Here is a 24,574-nt window from a genome sequence, read left to right as displayed (position 1 = left end):
ATAAGCAGTAGACTGAATGAACAACCTAATAGATTTAGTATCAAAGCAGCTTCTTTAGCTTCGAAGATTTCTTAAAATCCCTTGAAGTATTGCCATGAGTTAGAAAAGAAAAGCAATTTGACAAAAGACAAAAGACAAAAAATATCTATATATATATATATATATATATTGTAAGCTTACCTTTTCAGTGGATTGTGAAGTGCCAAAGAAGATTGGGATGAATGCTAGCCAGATAATGCAGGTGGTGTACATGGTAAAACCGATGGGTTTGGCCTCATTGAAGGTCTCCGGCACTCCTCTGGTTTTAATGGCGTAGACTGTACAGGTGACCATGAGCAACATGCTGTAGCCCAGCAGGCAGATGAGAGACAGATCCGAGATATCACACTTGAGCACACCACGAGCCATCACTGGGTTGGACGTTCTCTGGTCCTCATAGTCAATAATGGCCTTGGAGGGATCCACGCCAAACCAGATGCACACCCCAAGCAGCTGCACTGAGGCCAGGCTGAACGTGATAACCAGCTGGGAGGCTGGAGAAATCAACTTGGGTGCACTGACGGACATGGAGCCCTGCTCAAAGATGCGGTAAATACGATTGGTCTTGGTGAGCAGGGCGGCGTAACTAATGCTCATGCCCAGACCCAAGAAGATCCTTCGGAGAGAGCAAATTCCTACATCAGGGGTAGAAATCATCAGGAACGTAGTGGCATAACAGAGGAAGATGCCAGTTAGCAGCACATAGCTCAGCTCTCGACCTGATGCTTTCACAATCGGAGTGTCGTTGTAGCGGACGAATGTGACCACCACAAACACAGTGGCCATGATGCCAACTACTGCAATAAGCACAGGGATGACTGCCCATGGAGAGCTCCACTCCAGCTTAACAATGGGGATTGGAACACAGCCCGTGTGATTCACGTTGGGCCGCAAATCAAAGCGACACATCTTACAATTGTAGGTGTCTGCCTGGTACTGATAGCCATCACACCGCTCACAGTGCCAACAGCAGGGGATACCCTTCACGATCTTCTTTCGCTCACCGGCCTGACAGGGATGACTGCAGATTGAGGAAGGGATCTGACGGACACCGCCAGGCCACTGCATCACACAAACCTGTAAGGGAGGCAGAGGAACACAGATGGACATGAATGGGTAGAAAGAGAGACAAAGATAGAGATTTGTGGAGGGCTAAACTGTCTGTATCCTGTAAAATGGTGGCATATAGAGGTAGTGATGCTGTATTGATCCAAAAAGATCCCCTGCACCCCAGGAGGTCAAGGACAATCTGAACGGTTGTTACTTGCTGAGTGGGTGTTTGAACCTAGCCTGAAGTACCACTCTCTATGCTCCAATGCTATGTGGTTTTATTTATTTATCTGGGTGGGGGTGGGGAAGGGGAAACTATGGGTCAAATAAAGAGGGTCATATAGATTCAGCAAAATTTTCCAGTGGGAGGTCAAACTATCTGAAGGGCAAGACACAAGAGAAAAGGTACAACCCACTGCTATGCAGGGAACCCATACAGTGTTTCTGTTTGTTTTTGGCTTTCGTAAATAGTTGTTTGTTTTAAAAAGAAAATAATCAATACTCTCAGCTGCCTGCAATCAGAGGAATAAAAGACAAGTTCTGTTTCAGGATACTTATCTCCTTGTGGATTTCTCTCCTTTACAAGCATTCTTGTATAGATAAATTAAATATGTAATTTCAAACGGGTCTGCTCTCTGTGATGCTATTTTATCAATTTTATTCAATTGTGGCTGTTCATTCAAAGCCGGTAAATGTGTCTCTAAATGTGCATTTAATTAAGAACTCAAAGAACACTAATTAAATACAGCTTTAGAGTCAGAACTGGAACATTCCACAGTAGGAGCCCACTGTAAATGTTGCTTTTTTCATTTCTATTCCACAACATATGCTGTTAAAAGAGGTTCAGGTGTTCAATTGTGCTCTATTTTGCCTGCCCAAGGCTTCCTCTTCGTTTGGTCAAAACATAATTTGTTTGGTTCCTTTATGTAATTTATTGTTATAATACTGTTACTTCATCATAAAACCCTGCCCACAGTGTTGTTTTTTTTTGGAAATCAGTGATGCCGTCTGGAGAGATAATATTAAATATGTCTGTCCTTAAGCTCTCATGGCATTCTTTTCATCACAGTCTGCACTGTTAATCATTTAAAGCGCCCTCTGGATATTTACACCTTTGAAGATGGCACCAAGCGCTATCAAATGGTTTGGGAGGCGTTTGAGAGCTAACACGCAGCTGCAAAGCTGGAGAAAACAACTTTTCAGAAAAGGATTTCATTTCAGACACTAACACAAATATAACACTTATAGGCTGAATGTCATCAGTCCTTTTGAGCAGATGTGTGAGCATGTAATAGAAAAGGCAATGCTCACATTGAGATGGAGTTGATCCGTCCAGTGGCCAATTATTTTGTATTCGGCTGTTTGGTTTCTGATCTGGTATTGGTAGATCTCATAGCGTCCAGGAGCATCGCCATTTTCATTGAAGAGCACTGGGTTTCCAGCGATGCCTAAATGAGAGAACACTCATCATCATCATCATCATCATCATCATTTACTGCATATCATCAAGTTATTTTCTGTGTAGTGAGAATGAATCTGTGCAAGCAAAAAATGTGCTGTAATTGATACTCAAGTTATAATCCCACTACATAATAAACCAAAATAATGCTTGTGAACAAGCAAGATGGCTGAGAACATATTCTCAACCACCGTGTCCTTACGAGAACATATTCACACTGGAATTGACGTTCAAACTGAATTATTCTTATGCATATGATTTACTTTCAGTGCCGACTTTCAGAGCTTTTGCAGGAAGTCATTTGGCTGTTATGTTGTGATGTGGAAAGTTTTTGTGGTGTGGGGGTTGCCAATGGGTTTGGGGCTTGTCTAATTTTCAAGCCAGAAACCGTCAAAGACCAATAATTGACTTAAGCTTTTACCTAGTCTGGTGTTTCTCTCACTGACGACAGATTCCCCTGATCAGATATAGACATCATCTTCCTGCAAGCAACCTACCTATAAAAAATGTTAATTGCTTCTAACAAACGCTACCACAGCTTCTGTGAAAATTATGTTCTCAGGAGGGATGTAAGAATTGCCAATGATTGGATAGAAGACAAATTATTGTGAAATTATTTTTTAACAGTTCAAAAGTGTCATTGAAGATTTTAATAATAATTTAATCATTAAATGATAATTTTGCCAAATATTAACATCTACTTTATCAACATTTTATCTGGGTTTTCAAATCTTTTAAAAGGTCTTTGGGCATCTGGATCTCTTCATAACTGACCCCCTTTTGACCTCAACACTTTTCTCACAACTCATGTTCTGCTTCATGTTTGTGATAAACAACGTACAACAACGTATTTCTGTGTGCCGTTTTAAGACGAGCTGTGATGATGCGTTACAAAGAAAAGCACATCAAAGATTTCTCTGTAAGCTCCCTAATGGAAATTACACAAGCCATACTTCCAGTCTAGCGATCCATTTAATCAGAATTCGGAAAGGTTCTCCTTAGAGGGAGAAGGGGGAAACTTTATGTCTAATTGCTTTTCACATCAACCTTTACAAACCTCTATACCTTCAAACACTGATGAAAGCTGTTTTTTTATTAAGTCCCACAAAACACAATGAGCATCCCGATTAAGAACAAAAAGTTAAACGTGGCCAATTACTGCTGATGGATTTCTGCTGATGAGTTTTTGTTTTTGTTCTTGCTCTTTGTTTCATCGCTGGTGGATGCATCGCCCTAATCCACATCTCGATGCGTCGGCCCTGTTGGATTACGGCATTACCGTTTCACTCAGCCTTGCGTCTGTGACAATGCCGCCCACATCACAAAGCAGTTAGTGATCATAGGAGGATTACAGTTACTGTGGATAGCAGAGAGGCATTGTGTTTACAAAAAAATATTAAGCACATCAACACTAGTGGGTAAGCTGTCATATTTTCTATAAAAGATTTTAATCGTGCCAAGTTTTTTTTTATGTTGCTTTTTCTTTTCCAGTTTCCTGAGCTTTTTAAAGCACTTTGAAGCTGTCCGCCTTCCGCTGTCACGGTTGGGGTTATGTGCTTGAGTCTGTAAGTGCTCACATGGACACGATTCACTGAAGTCTCTGAAAGAGGAAACTGGACCCTAAATGCCACACTGGGGGTTTTGAGCGAATAATGCAGCAACAATACCAACTTAGCAATGCTGATACTTAATGATTGTATTTAAAAGCTTTATTAGTCTTTTGGTCATGCTTTCTTTTTAAATAACGACCTTTCATAGCTCTCTTACCACTGTTGTAAATCTTTTTTCTTAATTTTTCATCCATTACAGACTGATAAAGACTGTTGTTCTAACACCAACCAAATTGTGACAGCTCCGATGTCGGTAACATCTTTCCTGGGAAACAATCCTCTTCACAGCTATACATGTGCACGATTAGTACTCAGCAACAGCAGCAACCACCATGAACTGAATACAGGACTGATGACGCTGTTGGAGTTTTGATTTTTAGGAATCATAGCTCAAACATACAACATATTTATTCATCTCGACACAACAGAATGAGACTAAAATAATGAATTCAGTAGTTCCCATTGAAGGCTCATTTAAGCATAATGTTAGACACTGACAAGCCTTCTGTCCATACTCTGCGTTCATTTCGTCCGTATTTCTGCATTTATCTAAAAAGCTCATGGATGCGGGTGAAACAGTGAGTACCAGCGCAAAATGTGTTGTTGTTAAAAAACTTTTGAAGCTACCTCCAGAGCTGTAGCAATTAATAATCAATTATTTCCTTCTCTGTGACAGTAAACTGAATATTGTTGAGTTGTGGACAAAACAAAACGATTTGAGGAAATCACCTTGAGCTTCGGGAAACACTGATCGACATTTTTCACCATTTTATAGAGCAAACAACTCATTGATTCATCTAAAAAACGATCAACAGATTAATCGATAATGAAAAGCACCATTAGGTGCAGCTCTACTATCCTCTTGTGGATTCATTGATTAACATCTAAGTAATCGTGAAGGATGCATGGAAGTATGTAGAAAGTGACGTTATATTGTGTGAAAAGAACGTATCTATTTTAATACATGAAGGGAGCATACATGAGTACATACATGAATGGACTTTACTACAAGAGGAGCTTGTACCAGGGCCAGTTGGTAAGTCTTCCAAAACACTCTTTTAATAAACTCTGGGTTCGCTAGCTACATTGTTGGTGCTTTGTTTTAAGTGTAGGTATACTTATCATACCACTGCAGAGGTTTGGTGTTATTTTGAGCAATGCTAGTGGTTAAAAAAAGTCACTTCGCCTTCACCGTACTGCCCCAAGCAAATGAGTGTTAGCCACATTCAGCTGTTAGCGACTCTCCAGGATTACTCTGTTAATAGTTGTTACATGAAAAAACTGTCTCAATGGCTTATTTGCTGTATGTAAGTGCCGAAAAAGACCATGTGACGATTTTGCGCCGGAATTACACTTAAACCCAACTTTAACATTTTGACATGTGATAAGTAACCAGATGGTAATGTGTGCTCTCCATACCTCTCCAGTGGTATGTATAATGATAAAACAAATGTAAGAGACAAATCTGGCTGTTTTGTTTCCGGTAATGAATTGACACATTAAGACACTATGGGGAAATACTGCTTGCAGACTCTGTCGTTCTGCCAGAGACAGTGTCCTCTTCATTAAGAGAGAGGTGCATTTTGGGGCAGTATGGTCAATGTTTGAGCTGAGGAATTAGGCCTGTCATGTGGCACAAATTGCTTGTCTAAACAGTCCTCTCACTAGTCAGGGACATAATGAGTTCCACAGAGGCTCCTGCCACCGCTGCATTCTGCTGTGCACTAATGTGACGGGGTAGCCAGGGGATGCACATGCGAGTACCACAGTACTTGTTTCCTCTCAAAGAAGTGTTGAGGTTAATGAGGTGCTTGTGATAATATTTAATGATTGTTGTATTGCCCCCACCGCACATACACACACACACCTTAAGAATTAGCCGAGTATGATCATTAATCCAACGTGCTTGTTCTGCATGGATGCACAACCGGGACACCTTGGTGAATGGCAGCACAGCTTGCTGCCCTCGACACAGGTCATTAACTCTTAATGACCTGTACATGGACAAGTCATGCAGAATTTCGCGAAGATACACTTCACTCAAACAAGTATGTCTGTGTCTTTCTGTCACTATACTGACATTTGCATGATTATTCAATCACAAGCTTCTGCTATCTACAGTACAAGTCCTCTCTGACTGGGCAAAGCATATGTAACACAGTAAATTCAACATAATGTACTGTAAATACTAAATAAACACTAATTTCATCGATCATTTCCCTCAGTTTCCCTTATTCATCATTTCTCTTTTTTTTTAAATTATTCAATAATTTCAAATGCCTAACTTTTTCTTCCAAATTTTGAAGAAATTGAAGTATAAGCTAAACTGCACTATATAAGCTGAGTCTTGGTTCTGTTTTACAGTCCCTACTGTTATAAACACTTTATTTATGGTTTTAATTTATTTTTTGAATCACCCTGTTTTGGTCCGACTTAGTAGAAGGGGGGGATGTTTTTTTAAGCCTTTATTTTACCCCATGTGAGGTTAGAAACAATTACATTGAGTGAGATTATTTGTTTTAAGTGTGAGGGATCTGGGGAAATGATTTTTGAGGAATGGCACTTTTTTGTTGTTGCATGCAGTACCTTTGAGGTTGGAGAATATTCCGGACAATATTTGTCATTGTTTTGGATTGGAATAATAATAAAAATAAATTTGCATAAAGAAAGCATATTTGTCCCTTCCTATGTTGATACGAGTATTAAAGATTTAAAAAATATTCCTTTCAAGTACATTAAGAAGATTAAAAAGTTTGATTAATCTATATCTATAGACAATCATGTGATTAATCACAATTAAATATTTGAATCAACAGAAAGCTCCAAAACATAGCTAAAATATTAAAAAAAGAAACATCAGCACATGAATTGTTGAGTTTTATTGATGTGAAGATAATAGTGCTAAAAACACTGCTAAAGTAATGTGAAAATAATAAAAAATAAAACAAACAGTATTTCTGTCAAACTCAGCAGTCAGTATGACTTGGTGGGTCGTGGTACAGAAATGCACAGTATCTTGAATTCATCAAAATAACTAGGTGAAGATAGATCAATTCCCCTTTAATTTTCAAGATTCATTTTAAGTTTTGCGTTAAAACCATTGAATACAGTGCTATGAAAAAATGCAGTGTAACCGAGTAAGCAGAGATGAGTCAGCAAACTAATTTTATTTCTTTTGAATTTAACTTTGCTTTTCTAAGAGGAGGATTGAGTTATTACTTCTGTCAAAATGTACAGTCTTGCTTTTATATTTTAAAGGGGAGCCATCTCTCAGAACAGGGAGCTGTTAAAATTAACTAAAGTATGAGAATAAACATTTGTAAAAATTCAAAAAAAGGCCTGTCCCTTAGAATGATGGCTTTCTTTAAATAAAGCACACTTATATTTCTGCTGTTGAGTTAAATAATGGCCTCAGTCACTATTTGAGAATTTACGGAACATATTTATATTTTTTGTAGTTGCCAATCTTCCGGTGTGTGCACAGCAGGTTTTGGGATACCACACTATGATGAGCGGGTTTTTATATTTAGAGCTGTCCATTCTTATCATAGTAAGATGCATACATTCATATTTTTGTGACTCAACAGCTGGGTGTCAAGCCACTGAAAGAAAAACAGACATTTTGGATCATGCAAAGCATCTTTTGAGTTGCACCACAATGAAGACTTGCTCGAGGCAGAAGGGCGACTGCTTTTTATCCTGCTGCAGAGCAAAGACAACTTTCCCTGATGTGATAGCTAGAGACATGAAACACTGATGAGAAGCTTCATTCAATTGCGGCTTATTGAAGTATGAACAACTATTAGACACATCACATGCAGAGGTGGAAACGAGAAAGCATTAAGCTCTAAAGAGAGTCAGTGCATGAAGATGGACTGGAGTGGTTTGATTCTTCTGCTTTGTCGGCTGCTGCTGAATGAGCAAATGAGCAAATGAGCGCTTTAAAAGTCTAGGGTTTCGAATAAAGAAAAAGCTATAATTTCGGAGACATTTGAGTGGAAATACTTCTGAAAATATCCCACTCAAGCAGATACTTCTGTCAGATTACTTTTCATATTTTATAAAAGATTATTTGTCACTTACTATCTTACTGTGTCCCCTGTAGAGACCCTGACAGCCCACTCAGTATTATAGATATATGCGCCAGGTCTAAGAGTGCCTTTGTGTTTTAAGAAGCTCTTTGACATTTGGCCTTCATCAACTAAGTTTCATCACATATGCGACCTTAGCTTATACATTTGCCATGGATATTGTCTTTCTGGACTCTTGAGGTCTGTGCGGCTCTGAAGAGTAAGAAATGTGCATTATTTTTAGCAGATGGCTACTAAAACTGCTGACAGTAAACAGAAATGTGTAACAATAGATTCTTGCTGGCTCAGCCTCAACAATGATTCATCACAATAACAAAAGAATGACCTACTTTTACATCAATTTCTTGTGATTGCTATTTGTAAGAAAAAAAAGGGGTGACTACACTGTATGTTTACCGGTGCATATCATACTAATATCACAACAAAGACATAAATATTGTATATTGGCACAATCCAGCAAGTCCAGTCTCTGCGATTATGTTGTTTTATATATGTGGACAAGTTCAATGTACTGCTGTTTGCTGATGCAACTAGATGGAATGTAGTATAACCTCTGGTCAGAGGGTGTTTTAACATTAATACAGTTTGCCTGGTTGAACAAAATTCAGTTCAAAAGGGTCAGCGGCACTGGAACCTCATGTTTGAGGCTACAGGTCAAAAACCATGTTGAAGCCACTTCAAATACACCACTTAGTCCTCATTGTGCAAACAATCACGTAAAAAAGAAATTCTGTGATGGATGCAATTACAATCTACACAAAGAGGCTGATTTTCATTGTTGTACCCCATTATTACTTGGTGCTTTTGTAAAATCTGTATTTGTATTATTTTAATATTCTATTCATTGTGCACTTATTGTTGGCTTACTGTATGTCATCTTTTGTTACAATATTTTGATTTATTTGGTCAAAAACTATAAACATTTCTTGGAGAAGAAATCAAACATATGTTCCAAAAGGGAGGAATAAAAGTTGCCAACTTCTCTCGGAGTGGTTTTATTTTAAACTACAAGTCTGAACTTAATGCCTGACACAATGATGTAAAAACAAAATTATATATAACATTACACGACGGAATATGCAAATAGAAAACTGGTGTGTAGCTTTATAGACATTTATATAAAGCTCATTTTTCTAGATAGAGACTATCACACATAGAAGACGTTTTGTCTGGGGAAAAATAAACTGTTTTACAACAGACCATCGGAACCACTGAACACATCATTCGTTTTTCAGTGTCTCTGGGGTCTATGGGGAAGTGGGCTGACCCGGACGCTCAACTTCTGCATGATGATTGGATGAGCTGTCTGAGGCAGAATCCTTTTTTGATTGACAGCTAAATGAGCGAATCAGCGATCTTGAAGAATAAAAACCCACCGGAGCATTTTCCAAGTTTTTCTTTCCGTTATTCTGAACTGATCCGGATTCTTTACCAATCCCCAGCAACTTTGTCTTTGTTAAAAACTACTAGCGTTGTGTTTGGTAACTCTGTTCTGTCACTCAGCGGTTTCTTTCCCCAACGAGCAGCAGCAGCTGCAGAGCTTATCCCCCCGTCATGATCACTCACACTCACAGGTGGTCACACTTCACAGTAGCCTGGCGCAGCAGCTCCAGCTGGGCCAATGCCGTTTAAGCAGCCTAGCTCTGCTGGCCATTGAGAGGACACTGGTCAAGTCCCTGGAAAAGGCGCCTAGTTGGTACGACAAGGTCACAGATCATTTTCTTGAAAAGTAATGAAGGGTGGAATTTACATATAATTAAACAAACACATTTATGATGTAGGCCGGAAAAAATAGCTTCCCCTCCTTGAAAGACCAGCAGCCACCACTGGTGTCCATATAAGCCAATTTCCATTTAGGAGACCCTGTTTATTTGTTTAGTTTTATACTATTAAGTCATTAAAAAAGGATAATGTATCTGACCCACTAACATCAGTTGACACAGAAGCTGCAGTAGAGGTTACCAGGAGCAGTTAATGATCAAAAAAACTTGTCAATTTAAGTATTTTTTTAAGTCGATTTACAACAAGCAGGATAGCTGCGTCATGCTTATCATCATTTTTGTGGCAATTCTTTTTGGTTGAATGTTTCTTCACATCAATAAGCACAAGATCAGAACCTTTTGACTCACTGAAAAAAATCTGAGGAATGTGCCAGGCTTGTTCATTTCAAGTATGATTAACTATGTTTTACACATATCAGTACATTCACAATTGAACTTCAGCCTTGACATTCAAGTTTATCTGCCAAAAATAAGATGACTTATGTTAAATCAGCAGAGCCAGTACAAGATCAAGCAGTAAGATTTTCTGCTCATGTATCCATTAGACCATGATGCATTGGACTGAAGGGCTGAGATTGGCTGGCTCTAGCAGCCTGGTGCAGTACTTAAAACAGTGGCATCCGTTTGTTTCATTATAAAATATGTCCCCAATCTTTTGTTATGTGAAAGCTGTTAAAATATATATATTTATTTTATTTCTTAGATATGAATTAAACATTGAATTGACATTTTGCCAATGCAACAAGTAGTTGTTAGAATGACGAATTAGTGTGAAGAGCAGGAGTTCAATTTAATCATTTATCTTAACAAACACTGCATACTCAAATCTCTGAGAAGGAATTTTAATTGTCTTAAATTGCTTTGCTTCAAAAATGCAGTGTCTATATAATGAAACTCTGGACCACTGCTCTTTGTGTGAAAACAGTTAAATATTAATATTTCAGTCATGAATGTTAAATTCACTGACAACCAGGTTTAATGTAAGACTACATGGAGGAAATGGAAAACTGGTTGTTTTTCTAACTTCGTTCGGTGTTTCACTATGGGAATCGCCTTGGTGTGACCAACTATGGAAGCTCCAATGACACAACGTCTGTCTGTGACAGACAGGTCAAACTGTGCAGGGGTCACGCCCCCTCATACTACCACAGATGACCAGCCCTTCCTAAATCATTCTCGCTTTCTTCCCAAGAAGAATCTTGGTAAGCTCCCTCAGCTTATCTAGGCTAGCTTGGATATCTGCTCAACTGTTCATAGACGAACCGTAAAGGATAGCGTCGTCGAACGCAGTTCCTGGCTTAAATCTGGATCTGCTGAGTACGTACTTCGTAAGAAGTTTACTTTTGTTTACCGGAGCGGTTGGGGACAGTGTAACGATAGCATACCCGCCGGCTAACGCGCTACCGCGGGCCGACTGGTCTCAGTTAGCATTAGCTTGTTAGCTGAGCCGAATACCTAAAGTTAAGCTAACGTGTTACGACGAGCTTTCTCTTACGGTACGCAGGTAGCTCGGGCTAAACCCCGTCTGCTAGCGCTACTGACCGACAGGCCACCGTGTTACGACGCGGCTTGTACAGCTGAATATTTATACAATATCCCCCTTTCCAGGCACTATGTCTTCGGCTACTACCCCCGCCAAAGGGTCGGAACCGAAGACTAAGGAGGCTGCATCCCGCCTGTGCCCTGCGTCATGCGGGGCCTCTAACTCGGGCAAGGACCCTCACCCGATGTGCATATGCTGCATGGGCGCTAAACACGCTCAGGCATCTTTGGCTGACCCCCAGTCATGCTCTCACTGTGCGTCAATGCCAGAGAAAGTATTGGAAAGGAGACTGAGAGTGGCTGTGTCAAACAACCAGGACCCCTGTCTGTCAGGAGCCACAACCAGCTCCCATCTGCCGCGAGCCACAACGAGCTGGGCAGACATGGTGGACGCTGAATCCCCGGTTATGCCTCCGCTTTTCGAGGAGCTCCTCGAAGTGGGACCGGGCTGTGAGGACGCAGAGGGCGACGCTAACTCTGACATCCTCGGCTTGGACGAAATGGAAGAGGAGGAGGGCGACTCCACTTTTCCTGTTCAACAGTCCAGACCCCCCAGTGCGTCCGACGCTGTTCCCACAGTGGACGGCAACCTGTACGGGGTCTGCAGATGGGCCGCATCCAAATTAGGGATTCAGTGGCCCGCAGCCCAGGATGCTGGGGGCGCAGAGAGAGACTTATATGACGGTAAGAGGCTCCCACCAGCCCAACCGCCATCAAAGAAACTCCTGCCAGCAGGGCCTGCCTGCATGAAAGAAATGAGCAGGTACTGGTCCAGTCCTTTTAAGAGTAAGCTCCCCACCAAAGGCTACTCAAAGCTAGAGATTCATGGAATGGGGGCTCTGGGGCTGGCCGAACCCCCAGTGGTGGAGCCTTCAGTGGCTTATCACCTCCACCCTAACCATCGCTCTCTCTCAGCTTCATCCAGCATCTCTCTGCCCAGTAAGATGGAGCGCCTCACCGCCTCCACCTTTCAGAGGATGTACAGGTATGCAGCGCAGTCAGTGTGCTCTCTGAATGCTATGACCTTGCTGTCTGCGTACCAGGCGGAAATCCTGGAGGAAATGGGCCAGCAGCTGGATGGTGGGGCCCCTAACCCAGCTCTCTGGGATGAGATCTGTGTAGTGAATGACCTCATCCTGCGCTCCTCACGTGGTGCAGTACAAGGCTGTGGTCGTGTTATGGGACTGGCAGTCTCAGGTGAGAGAGCCATGTGGCTGAACCACTCAGGCTTGAGTGATGCACAGAAGGCAGAGGTTATGGACGCAGCATACGACCCCACCAAAGGTCTTTTTGGTCCAGCTCTGGAAAAGATGAGGGAAACTAGCACCCTCAGAAAACAAGAAGGTGAAGCCTTTGACCTCTGCCTGCCCCGGAAACAAATCCCTAACGCCCCCCTTTGTTCCAAGGGTGGGCTATGCAGCAGCAAGGGGGAGACAGGGCGGTGCCAGACCACAGAGACAGGCAGCTGGTAAGCAGTCTAACCAACAGCCTCGCTCAGAAAACCCTAGACCATGGGGCAAACACTCATTTGCTGCAGTAGCAGCGAAAAACCGCCCTTCCCACCCCGGGGACGGCAAGAAGAAGCGTCCAGCCTAACGCTTCCTGCTTCTCCCTCTCCCCCTCCTGCAAAAAGGAGGAGGGCAAGGGAGGTGCAACAAAGATCTGCAATTTGTTGTTCAGAGACCCTGGTAGGTTCCAGTTCTCCAGGTGTGGTCTCTCATTTTCTCTCCCCTCATGTTCATGGGGAAGAGACTCAGGGGCAACGAGTAACACAGTGTCACCAAGCACAACAGTGTTCCAAAATAAAACAGGCACTTTCGCAGCGAGGCCCACAGCTAAGGGCGAAGTGCTTTCCCCAAAACAAAACAAAATCAAAGACTGCCATGGCCTTTTAATCCCCGCAGGGGGAGCTCGCGCTCCTCAGGAGGGAGACGTCACTGCAGTGCGACTACAGGGGCCCACTTCCCGTCCGCGCAGACCGCCGGCACGCATGTGCAGTTCACCCATGGGTCCTGTCCACTATCTCACAAGGGTACAGGCTTCAGTTTGCCATGAAACCACCCAGATTCAACGGTGTGTTAGTTTCAGTGGCCAGGGGAGACTCAGCACGTGTCCTAGAGGACGAAATAACGTCCCTGTTACACAAACAAGCCAACAGAGCAGTCTCGAGCACGGAGGCTCAGCGAGGGTTTTACTCCTGTTACTTCCTCATTCCGAAGAAAGGGAGCTCATCCCTCCGTCCCATTCTAGATCTCCGTGTGTTAAACAGACACCTACGGAAAATACACATTCAGGATGTTGACACACAGGGTGCTTTGTCGATCTATTCGTCCGGGAGACTGGTTTGTAATGATACGTACATAGACGACTATCTAATATGCTCTCACTCTCTCGCAGTCAAAGATTCCGCTATGGTGATAAATCATCTCGTGGATCTGGGGTTCAATATAAACTGGGCAAAGAGCCGAGTTGAACCCATGCAATGTACGGAGTATTTGGGTCTCACTATAAACTCCCTCTCTTACAGAGTCACGCTGTCAGAAGGGAGGTTGGCGTCTATCGCGCAGTGTCTCTCCCTCTTTCAGCGGGGCAAAGTAGTGTTGTTCAGGACGTGCCTGCGCCTGCTCGGTCTCATGGCGGCAACAATATCTGTTGTACATTTGGGGCTTCTGATGAAGAGGGATTTTCAGCGCTGGGTCGCAGCGCTCGGCCGCAGTGCTGCGCCTGTGCGCACGCCATACCTCAGCCACAGGGTGAAAGTGACGCTGGCGTGTGTGGCGGCTCTCCGCCCGTGGAGGGACTCGACGGCGCTAGCGTCGGGTGTTCCGCTGGGGGCGGTGTCGTCGAGAGTAACCATGACGACGGTCGCGTCCCTGTCAGGATGGGGTGCGACCTGCTGGGCAGGGCAGTGAATGGCACGTGGAGCCCGAGGCTGGCTCGAGCTCATATAAATCTCCTGGAGCTTTGGGCGGTGTTTTTTGAACTGAAGCATTTTCACCAATTTGCCCAAGGCCGCCATGTCTTGGTGAAAACCGACAACTCCACGGTTGTGGCATACATCAACCGTCAGGGCGGCAATCGCTCTCTGAAGCTGCACAAGTTAGCTCGGGAGATCATACTGTGGAGCAGCACCAGGTTCATGTCCCTTCGAGCAACCCTTGTTCCGAGCGTGTTGAACACGGGTGCAGATCTTCTGTCCCGAGGGAACCCCCTGTACGGAGAATGGACTCTCCACCCACAGGTGGTAGAGCAGCTCTGGCAGAAATACGGCCAGGCAGCCGTAGAGCTCTTTGCCTCGCAGGAAAACGCTCAGTGTCCACTGTTTTTCTCCCTGTCGGACGTAAATGCACCTCTGGGTGTGGACGCTCTGGCCCACCCGGGGCCGAGAGGGCTGCTCTATGCATTCCCCCCCTCAGCCTGATCTCCCCCACTCTAGCCAGGGTGAGGGAGCAGGGCTTGTCGCTAATCCTGATAGCACCACGATGGTCGTCCAGGCATTGGGTAGCGGAAATAATTCAGCTACTAGCGGGCGAGCCATGGCCTCTCCCCATACGCAGGGACCTTCTGTCCCAGGCACGCGGAGAGATCTACCACCCTCACCCAGATCGCATAGCTCTTTGGGCTTGGCCCGTGAGAGGTGGAACCTGAACATTGCAGGCCTGCCTGCACAGGTTATTGACACCATTCAGAGTGCAAGGGCCCCGTCCACTCGCTCTCTTTACAGTGTAAAGTGGCGGGTTTTTGAGGAATGGTGCGTCTCTAAACACACCATTCCTTTTCAGTGCTCGGTGGTTGACCTGTTGTGTTTCCTGCAGGAATTGGTAGATAAGGGGAAGGCCTTCTCTACAATTAAAGTATACCTAGCGGCCATCTCAGCTTGTCATGTGGGCTTCGGAGATAAGCCAGTGGGGCAGCATCCTTTAGTTGGTCGCTTCATGAAGGGTGCGCGCCGCAAGCTTCCAGTTTCCAGGCCCCTGGTTCCTTTGTGGGACCTGTCAGTTGTGTTGGATGCCCTCTCTCATCACCCATTTGAGCCCATAGAGGCGGTAGAGATTAAGTTTGTTTCTCTCAAAACAGTGTTGCTCTAAGCTTTGACCACAGCAAAGTGTGTGAGTGATTTGCAGGCTTTTTCCATCCGCCCGTCCTGCCTGCAGTTTGCACCAGGACTCACCAGGGCCTGCATGCGGCCAAATCCAGCATTTGTGCCTAAGGTGGTGGAGTCTGCCTACACATGTCCCACAGTAGAGCTTTCGGCTTTTCATCCTCCTCCCTTTTCCTCAGGTGAGGAGGAGAGGCTTAAAACATTATGCACGGTCCGGGCCCTACATGTGTATGTGAACAGGTCAGCTGGGTTCAGGAGAACGGATCAGCTGTTTGTGTCTTGGGCTACTTCCCATAGAGGAAGGCCATTGTCCCGCCAGAGGCTGTCACACTGGATTGTGGAGGCCATATCTCTGGCTTATAGTTGTAAAGGCATGCAGCCACCCCAGGGGTTGAGGGCTCACTCTACAAGAGGTGTGGCCACTTCCTGGGCCTTATTCAGAGGAGTGTCTGTAGGGGACATTTTTGCTGCGGCGATCTGGGCTACGCCTCACACTTGTTTTACAGGCTGGATGTCACTGGACCTTCTTTGGCACAGGCAGTGCTAAGGGCTAACACGCCAGGGTCCCTGTGATAGTAACTTTCCAGCTCAGCTTTATTATGGCTTCGGGAGATTGGATGCAATCCGGGAGGCGTCTATATCTCCCATAGTGAAACACCGAACGAAGTTAGAAAAATAACTTTGGGTTACTTAACGTAACCTCGGTTCTTTGATAACAGAGTGAGGTGTTTCACCATCATTTCCCTCCTTGCATAGACACGGAAAGAAACCAGTGTTGAATGATTTAGGAAGGGCCGGTCATCTGTGGTAGTATGAGGGGGCGTGACCCCTGCACAGTTTGACATGTCTGTCACAGACAGACGTTGTGTCATTGGAGCTTCCATAGTTGGTCACACCAAGGCGATTCCCATAGTGAAACACCTCACTCTGTTATCAAAGAACCGAGGTTACGTTAAGTAACCCAAAGTTATACAACAGACCTTAGTAACTAAGGCACCAAGTTGTGACCCATGAGATGTTGATGACCTCCTCATGGAGAAAATGTGTTTCCAATACCTTCAAGGTAATGTAAAACACATACAATACATTAGCTAAGTAACTGTATAGCCTTCCAGTGTTGCTGGAATATATACACATATATTATTATTATTGTGTATTATCTTTGCAATAATTTAGTCCTTTCTCCAATGTTATGCCATTGTAAAGTAATATACAATAGTTTTTGGCATGGCTGTAGGGACGGCAATGTCAGCCTGTCCACCACTTTGATCTGGACTGAAATATCTCAACAACTGCTTGATGCATTGCCATGGAAATTTGAACTAACATCCCAGATCATAATTAATCCTTAATACCATACATGAAGTGTTTATTTTTGTCACCATATCATTGAAGTTTTGTTATTACTCACTGTGCATGTATAGAGGTTAAATAAAAATGATTTAGCATGCTTTCACATTATTATCAACTTAACACAGATGGCATAATTAAAGGATGTTGCAGATAAACCCCAGGTTGAAACTAGTTGCAGTCAGATGAGAGAGGGTCAGCCCACCAGGAAGTGAAGCTACAGTAGGGTAGTGCTGTAGGATTTTATCGATTCTGCGATATAAATCGTTATTTTGTTTCCACACAAAGTATCGATTTTTTGACCGCAAGTATTGATACATTAAGTCCCATTCAAATCCCCCTGGCACGTTGCTCGCTGCCCATTTCCTCCCCCATTTGCGTTGCAGGAAGAGCTATTAGGTCCACCAGCTGCTAGTTTCGCTTTAGAGCATTTCTGTCCAGCAGAGATGGGGACTCAAGATTTGAGACTCATGCGCAATCTTTTTATCTATGTACTTTTTAGAGCATTAACATCAGGAGCAGAAAGTCATTCTCTCCTACAAAGAGGCACGAGTGGCCACACTCTGCAGATGACAGGGAGAGCACGTCACCTGCTGCTGCTGCTGTTATATTACTGGTTATATTGTTTGGCTTTAACAACTTCAGGCACAGCCAAAACAAAAGAATCACAGAATGTAACTTCTGTGTTAAGCTCAGCTGCATAAATTAATTAGTAATGTTGCCGGTGCTGCCACCATCTGCTGGCTAACGCCATTAAACCGGGAGAAATACACGTTAATTATTAATGTCAGCTAAAGACAAGTTTAGGTTACAGCTTTATTATTGACCATGTAATCTTAATTCAACTGCGTTACTAGCTTTAAACATTACACTGAGTTTGAGAGGCTGGAGGATTCTGTATTTATTTCACAGAAAGAGCTCACTGACATTCCTCAAAGCAATTTCAGTCAAAAGCAACTAGACTTGGTTATTTGTCTAGGAAGATGTTTCACCTCTCATCCAAGAGGCTTCATCAGTTCATGTACCCATCTGACCACCGCTTTTGACTGAAATTGCTTTGGGGATAATGATGACCTGGACAAATGAGAACATTCTCAAGCAGCTACAGCTTGGTTGAAGAGTTGGGGACTCTTAAATATGGAGAACGAGTCTGGTACTCTTGAATTATGGAATATGAGTTTGGTACTCATGAAATTATAGAATATGAGTTTGGTACTCTTGAAGTATTGTACTAAGAGATTGGTACTCTTGGATTATTGACTGGATGTTTGGTACATATTGAATTATTTGATTAGATGTTTGTTACACAAAGCCTGTTTTGTTTTGTTTTTTCCATATTGTAAGTCCTCTGCTATTAGGCTCCACTGACAAGTGAATGTAATGAAAATAATTCTCTGTTAAACAAGTGATCATGATAATGATGATTAATTGAGCAAACAATTCAAATAGGATAAAATAAAAAGGGGAATTGGGTGCTTATATGTGGTAAAAGGTGTTTGAAATATGATATAGCAATTTGAGAAAAAAATGAATGACTTCTAGATAAATCCCATAGAGGCGTAGAATATTATCAATTATATGTCCTAATTCAATTCAATTAAATGAAATTCAATTCAGTTCAATTTTATTCATAGTGCCAAATCATGACAAAAGTCATCTCAGGACACTTTAAAGAGTAGGTATAGACCACACTCCATGACCCATCCATGAGCCACACATACCCAACAATTCCCCCATAGAGTACGGTGGCAACGAAAACCCTCCCCACAACAGGCAGGAACGTCGGACAGACCCAGCTTCCCGGAGGACAGTCATCTGTCCTGGCACAATCATCTTTAAAATAACAACATAGCTAAGGGCTCATAAGCCCTAGCTGTAAGCTTTAAGTGGAAAGTTTTGAGCGTACTCTTAAATATGGGGAGATATATGAAATATGTCTGCCACCCGAATAACACTTGGGAGTTGGTTCCACAGGAGAGGAGCTTGGTAGCTGAAGGCTCTGCCTCCCATTCTACTTTTGGAGACTCTAGGAACGACAAGTAGCCCTGCATTCTGAGAGCGCAGCGATCTAGTTGGATAATACAGTACTATGAGCTCTTTAAGATACGATGGAGCCTGACCAATAAGAGCTTTGTAGGTAAGGAGAAGGATTTTTAATTATATTCTAGATTTTACAGGTAGCCAGTGCAAAGAAGCTAATACAGGAGAAATATGTTCTCTTCGATTTGTTTTAGTTAGTACACAAGCTGCAGCATTTTGGACCAACTGGAGACTCTTAACAGACTTATTGGAGCAGCCTGATAATAAGGAGTTGCACTAGCACAGCCTAGAAGTAACAAATGCATGGACTAGTTTTTCTAATGGCAGCTTCACAGGTAGGCTAGTGAGGCTTCATAATCTTGGTCTTGTTTTTCCACAATAGTTAAACAATAAAGAGCTGATTTTGAATGAGGCTGATTATGAATTGTACATTAACTCTGTCAGTATTGTAAAACCACAAACTTATTGACCTGAGTGCTTTTGAAAGTTCAAGTTACTAGTTGAAACAAACATGAATTCCAGTATTAATAAATGTGACTGACCTGCAAAGTTTAAACGGCGGATGTGCTTGAGCAGATGAGTGCCATTGATGGGATCCATTTTAGCGCAGAGGCCGACTCTCCCCGGGCAAAGCTCCTGATGCATATTGTGCAGGGCATGAGCCATTGAATACACTGCATCAATCACAAACTGCACCTTTCCTTCCTGCTCATAGTTTGAGTCCTTTCCTATCCGCTCCTGATCTGTAAAACACAGGCAGGTGTAAGTTAGACACATCACATGAATTATTATACTGTTTGTATTCCAATTTTTTTTTTAATTGGGTACATGCATTAAAATCCTGGGTAATACATGTGTGTTCTGTGTGGTCACTCATTTGGCTCATTATTAATATCCATGTAGTTCAACAACCCTGAGGGAAACTGGAAAGGATTTCACGAGTGTATCTGAAATGCTCAATCAGTAATCAGCCACATCATGCAATCAAGAAAAATGTGTTCAGTTAAAGATTCAAGTGGTTTCAATGAAAGGATCCAGTTTAAAGAATTATCTACTTGTGAGTTTGTCTCTGACCCTCATTTGAAGTAGGCTGATGATGAAGCATCATATTAAGTGCTTGTCCCAGACAAGTAATATCCATAACAGTACCCTCAAAAAAGACTTTTGAAGAGATCTATCTTGAAACTCAATTATAGAATAACTTGAGGACACTACTTATGTTTGCCAGCAGTCACTAAAACTTATCTTTTCGACACTTCTACCCTCATGTCAAAGCCACTTCGGAGAGCAGCTCAGGTTGGACAGGACAATTCGGTAGAAACCACTTGCAATGACCTAAACCCTTTAAATGGAGGGTGTGGTGTCAGTCCAGAAGGCAGAGAGGAAACACATTGCTCCTCGGTGAGTCTTGTTCTTTGCACACTGAATTGTTTTGCCTCTTGTAATTAGCTAGAAAGTAAATATCTGGATCGCTGCAGAGGAGCAAATCAATTCCAATATTTGGAGTGCAAGGTTTTCTCCTCAGGAAAATCTCATCAGTTAAAAACAAAAACTCTTTCGGGTCTCTCCAGCAGGAATACATGAACTTTCCTCTGAGTGATTCTGTACACATTATGTCATGTCTTTTCCAATCACTATTACCTACATGTCTCATGCCCTTTTCCTAACCCCTGTGTTCCATTGTGATCGAATCCTGACCTTCTTGACTGAGTGTCCAACTGCAAATTAAGTCAGCGAGGAATCAGAGAGGCAGGTAATGGAGACGTCCATTCATAGGACAGGGATAATCCGCTCATAGGCTTAGTAACGAGTTGTGATAGGAGCTTTTTAATCCTGGCTGAGGTTGTTCTAGCAGTTTTTGTGATTGTTAATTGCTCTGAGGAGGTGGTGTCTGAGAAGGAGATACAACATGCCAATCCCAACTTCTCCTTGAGCATCAAATCTGAAAACCATCTCAATAAAACTCTGCTGTATGTGCAACAGGATTATAAATAGCAGGTGTGCTCAGTTGAGATTAACAGTAGACCAATTACTAGGGTTAAGCTAATGATAGAGCTGCATATATTTATATACATGCTAAATAGAATAATTAATTAAGCTTGGCAAGTTAATAAACTCACAGTGGGGGATGTGCTGCTGACATTTCTAAAACAATTGCCATACTTTTGGGTGCAAACTCATCTAATAGTGTGCAGAGCTGTTTCCAACACATTGTGCAAAAAATGTGTAGTAGCACTTATCATGGTCAATCAAATATCTTAACAGTTATTTGATGGCTTACCATTCAATGTGATACCAATATCCACGGTGCCCAGAAGATTAATCAAATTGTGGTCAAAGTTGTTAAAATATTGTGGTTTGACATAATACATATGCCTGTGTATATGTGTTTTGATAATGTATAGGTAAGCTAGAGATCTTTTTTTAAATGTACACTGTATAAAATATAAGTGCACAGTCTTTTGGGAAATAAATGTACTTTATAAACCTGAACTTGGTTAAAAAATAAAAATGTAAAAGTATGTGTAGTTCAAAAATGTATGTTTTTGTTTTGAAAAGGTAATTTTTAATGGATGTGCCCATTATCAGAAAAAGCAGACCACCAGCACCAGCAGCTAGTTTTAGATAGTAACTCATGTCACCTGTTGCAATTCAGTCCGCTGGGCAAGTCACTTACAAACTGTAAGCTCCTAGAAATGCAAGTTATGGATGGAGGCTCAACGAACGTAACCTTACTCTCGCCAGATGAATTTCGTTCCACCTTGCTTCCCTCATCCATCAGGGATCACTCGACTCGGAAGTGATTTCAGCAGGCTGGGTCTTATCAAAAATCCTTGCATATGATTGGATAAACCACTTAGCAGTCATCTTTATTGATGTGCTACTTCAACCACTCACATCGAAACTAACCTGTGATGCTGATGAGAGCGACTCAGGGAAAAGCCAAATAGAACAGCCGGCATAATTTCCGCCAACAAAAGCCTTCAGAGCCGTTCTCTGGTGTTCTTTTAAAAAGAAAAAAAAAAAGAAAAATATTTATCCGTTAGACTGGACAACACGGATGCAATGGCAGCATCGATGTTGACGCCTGCTTCCTCGATGCGAGCTTCCGCAGTCGTTTCTCTGCTACGTCACATCTATAAAACTCCGCCCGGCGGTCCTGCTGACCTGCCTGACCATTTTTTGCGGCCCCTGAGATCACTTTCCTATGGAGCGAATCCAGATGGTTGAGTGGAGCTATGCGGAGTCAAGACAGAATCAAGGCGGAATGAAAGTCACCTGGCGAGAGTCAGGTTACAACAAGCGTGCGCAAGACAGAGAAAGTGACGGAGAAAGCGAGGGTCGAGCAAGCATTACAATGAAGAAGGAGAGTGAGCTCCGTAATCCAGAACAAAGCAGTGAATCAGGGAAATAAATCGGTATTCGTCGTTTTATGACAACTAGAAATGCAGCTGTAGCAAGTATCTCACTTTCGCTGTCCTCATTATTATTTTATAATGCTACAAATTATATCCAGCTACAAAAAAAAACCTTGGAAAGTCGGAGATTAGAATAGAAGTACAGAGAGGCCTTGCCATGGAGAAAATACACCCTCACTGTTGTGAACTGGCAGGTTTCAGAAGACATGCACGTTGCAAGTAGTTGCAAGTTTCAACTCGTCTCGTTGCGAATCTTTGGACTGCATCGGGCTCAAGGTTTCACAATTTGGAAGTAATTAACCAAATTTGTTGACATAAATAGAGGTAGCTTATCTGAGATTTTTTGTTTGTTTTGATTTTCCTTCCCTAACAATTCAAATTTATAATTTCAACCATGAAAGGTTTCTGACACAAATGCACTTTACGTTGCACAATTAAAATAATAAAAGAAAACACAATGACCCATTCAACTTTGATGCTGGGATCATTAATATTCTAACATGCAATATGTACAATGTACATGTATATGTACAATGTGCTGCAGTCCAACTTCTATCTGCTGGCTATAGTTTGGGAGACCTTAATAGCACACACATTTCAGGAAAGCAGCATGTTCACAGAACAGCAGGAAAATACAAACTCAATAGAAAAAACCTGCCCTAAACACTCATCAAGTGCCCAAATATATAATGGAACAAGGTGACACCAGGAGAGCTTTTTTTTAGCCTTGTACCTGTACTGTACTAGTGGTGTGATGTTAAGTGATTCATTATTATGATATATTGAGTGTATTCTGTGAAAACACAGTCACATATTTTGGCAGAGAGCCTCAAACTAATAATTTAATTTGCATTTGTGTAAACAGAATTATGTTCTCTTTTTACTATCAGTGTAGTGGTAGAGTTGATGTATAGTTTCTACTATGGTTTCTGTTAATGTTTTGTACATGTAGATCTAGGAATGCATAACCAAACACTTTTTGACAGAACAGTCATTTTTCATGCAACATCTTTCCTCTTAAGGTTCAAGTAATTTTCAATAGCCACTTCAATCTGAAAGAGTGCCAGCCCCCAAATCAGCAAAGGTCTCCTTCTGTTAGCCATCTTTCATTTGCTCCTCGCTGCAGACCAGAGGCGTTTTAATGCCCCTGATTATCTCATGAGCTTTTGAAATGCATGAATTATTGTTGGAGGTCACGGCTCAGTAATTAAGGGCCATAGGGCCTAGATTGGACAGAGATTGTCACAGATTGGCCGCCATGCTTATGCCATGGGGAATCCTGCAAGCCAGAATGACTGTGAGAGTGATATGTCTCTTGCAGGCTTGGCAGGCCACCCACACTAACTTTGTATTGTCTTCTCTATAAGACCTTTTCCCTTTTCCCCCTTTGTCTCTCCCTCTAGCTCCCTCCTCATTGGCATTTTGGCTCTCTCACACACATTTTCCAGGCTGGCATTTTGCTTTCAGAGAAATCCATTTAGATTAAGCAAAGCACAAGCAAAATGTGGGTGTCTTCTACTCTAGGGTGTCACACAAGACGTTGTGTGACAGTGTGTGTGAGCTTAGACCTTTGACCATTTTTCAGCTTGCGACTGGCCACAAGCCATCCAGTTTTTTCCTGCCAAAATAGTTTGGCTGCCTTTTGAATTAATCTGACACGGGAGCTGTGTGTGCTACTCTCACATTTCATTATTTGGCTCATCTTAAAAATTTACTTTAGATTTTCTTTGATCAGAATTAACAGCTAAAGCTGTTTTTCATGTTTGTTTGTTTTATGTCTGAGGCTAAACTATTATTTTCATTACTTAGTAATCTGTACAATATGTTTTTAATTAAATGTGTATTCTCTTAGACTAGAAAATAATTTAGAAGAAAATGTCCTCACACCTGAATGTGTGACAGGTGTGTCTGAGGAAAGTACAATCTCAAACACAATGAGAAGAACTCCTGCACAGTCTGCTTACTGCTGAAATATTTAATCACACAACGCTTTGGTCAGTTCAACCTTCATTTGAGTATTATGAAGACCGATCATCTAATGGGAGGACTATGGAGCTTGGTTTGACCAGTAATCAACTAGAGACTATAAAA

At 42.3% G+C, this 24,574-nt stretch overlaps 1 protein-coding gene across 1 annotated transcript in view; it reads right to left on the bottom strand.

Annotated features, from left to right (window-relative positions):
- Window positions 1-24,574, bottom strand: part of LOC310965456 (metabotropic glutamate receptor 4-like) — a gene marked incomplete at both ends in the record, with an annotated part of 175,593 nt that overhangs the window by 27,870 nt on the left and 123,149 nt on the right. Inside the window, 3 exons of the mRNA XM_083939061.1 lie at window positions 181-1,116; window positions 2,401-2,537; window positions 19,607-19,807. Coding sequence (XP_083795187.1) covers window positions 181-1,116; window positions 2,401-2,537; window positions 19,607-19,807 — 1,274 coding nt within the window. The remainder of the gene's footprint in view (window positions 1-180; window positions 1,117-2,400; window positions 2,538-19,606; window positions 19,808-24,574) is intronic.

This window comes from Echiichthys vipera (assembly GCF_963691815.1).
Source record: "Echiichthys vipera genome assembly, chromosome: X".
Classification (NCBI taxonomy): domain Eukaryota; kingdom Metazoa; phylum Chordata; class Actinopteri; order Perciformes; family Trachinidae; genus Echiichthys; species Echiichthys vipera.
This window is presented reverse-complemented; position numbering and strand designations above follow the sequence as displayed.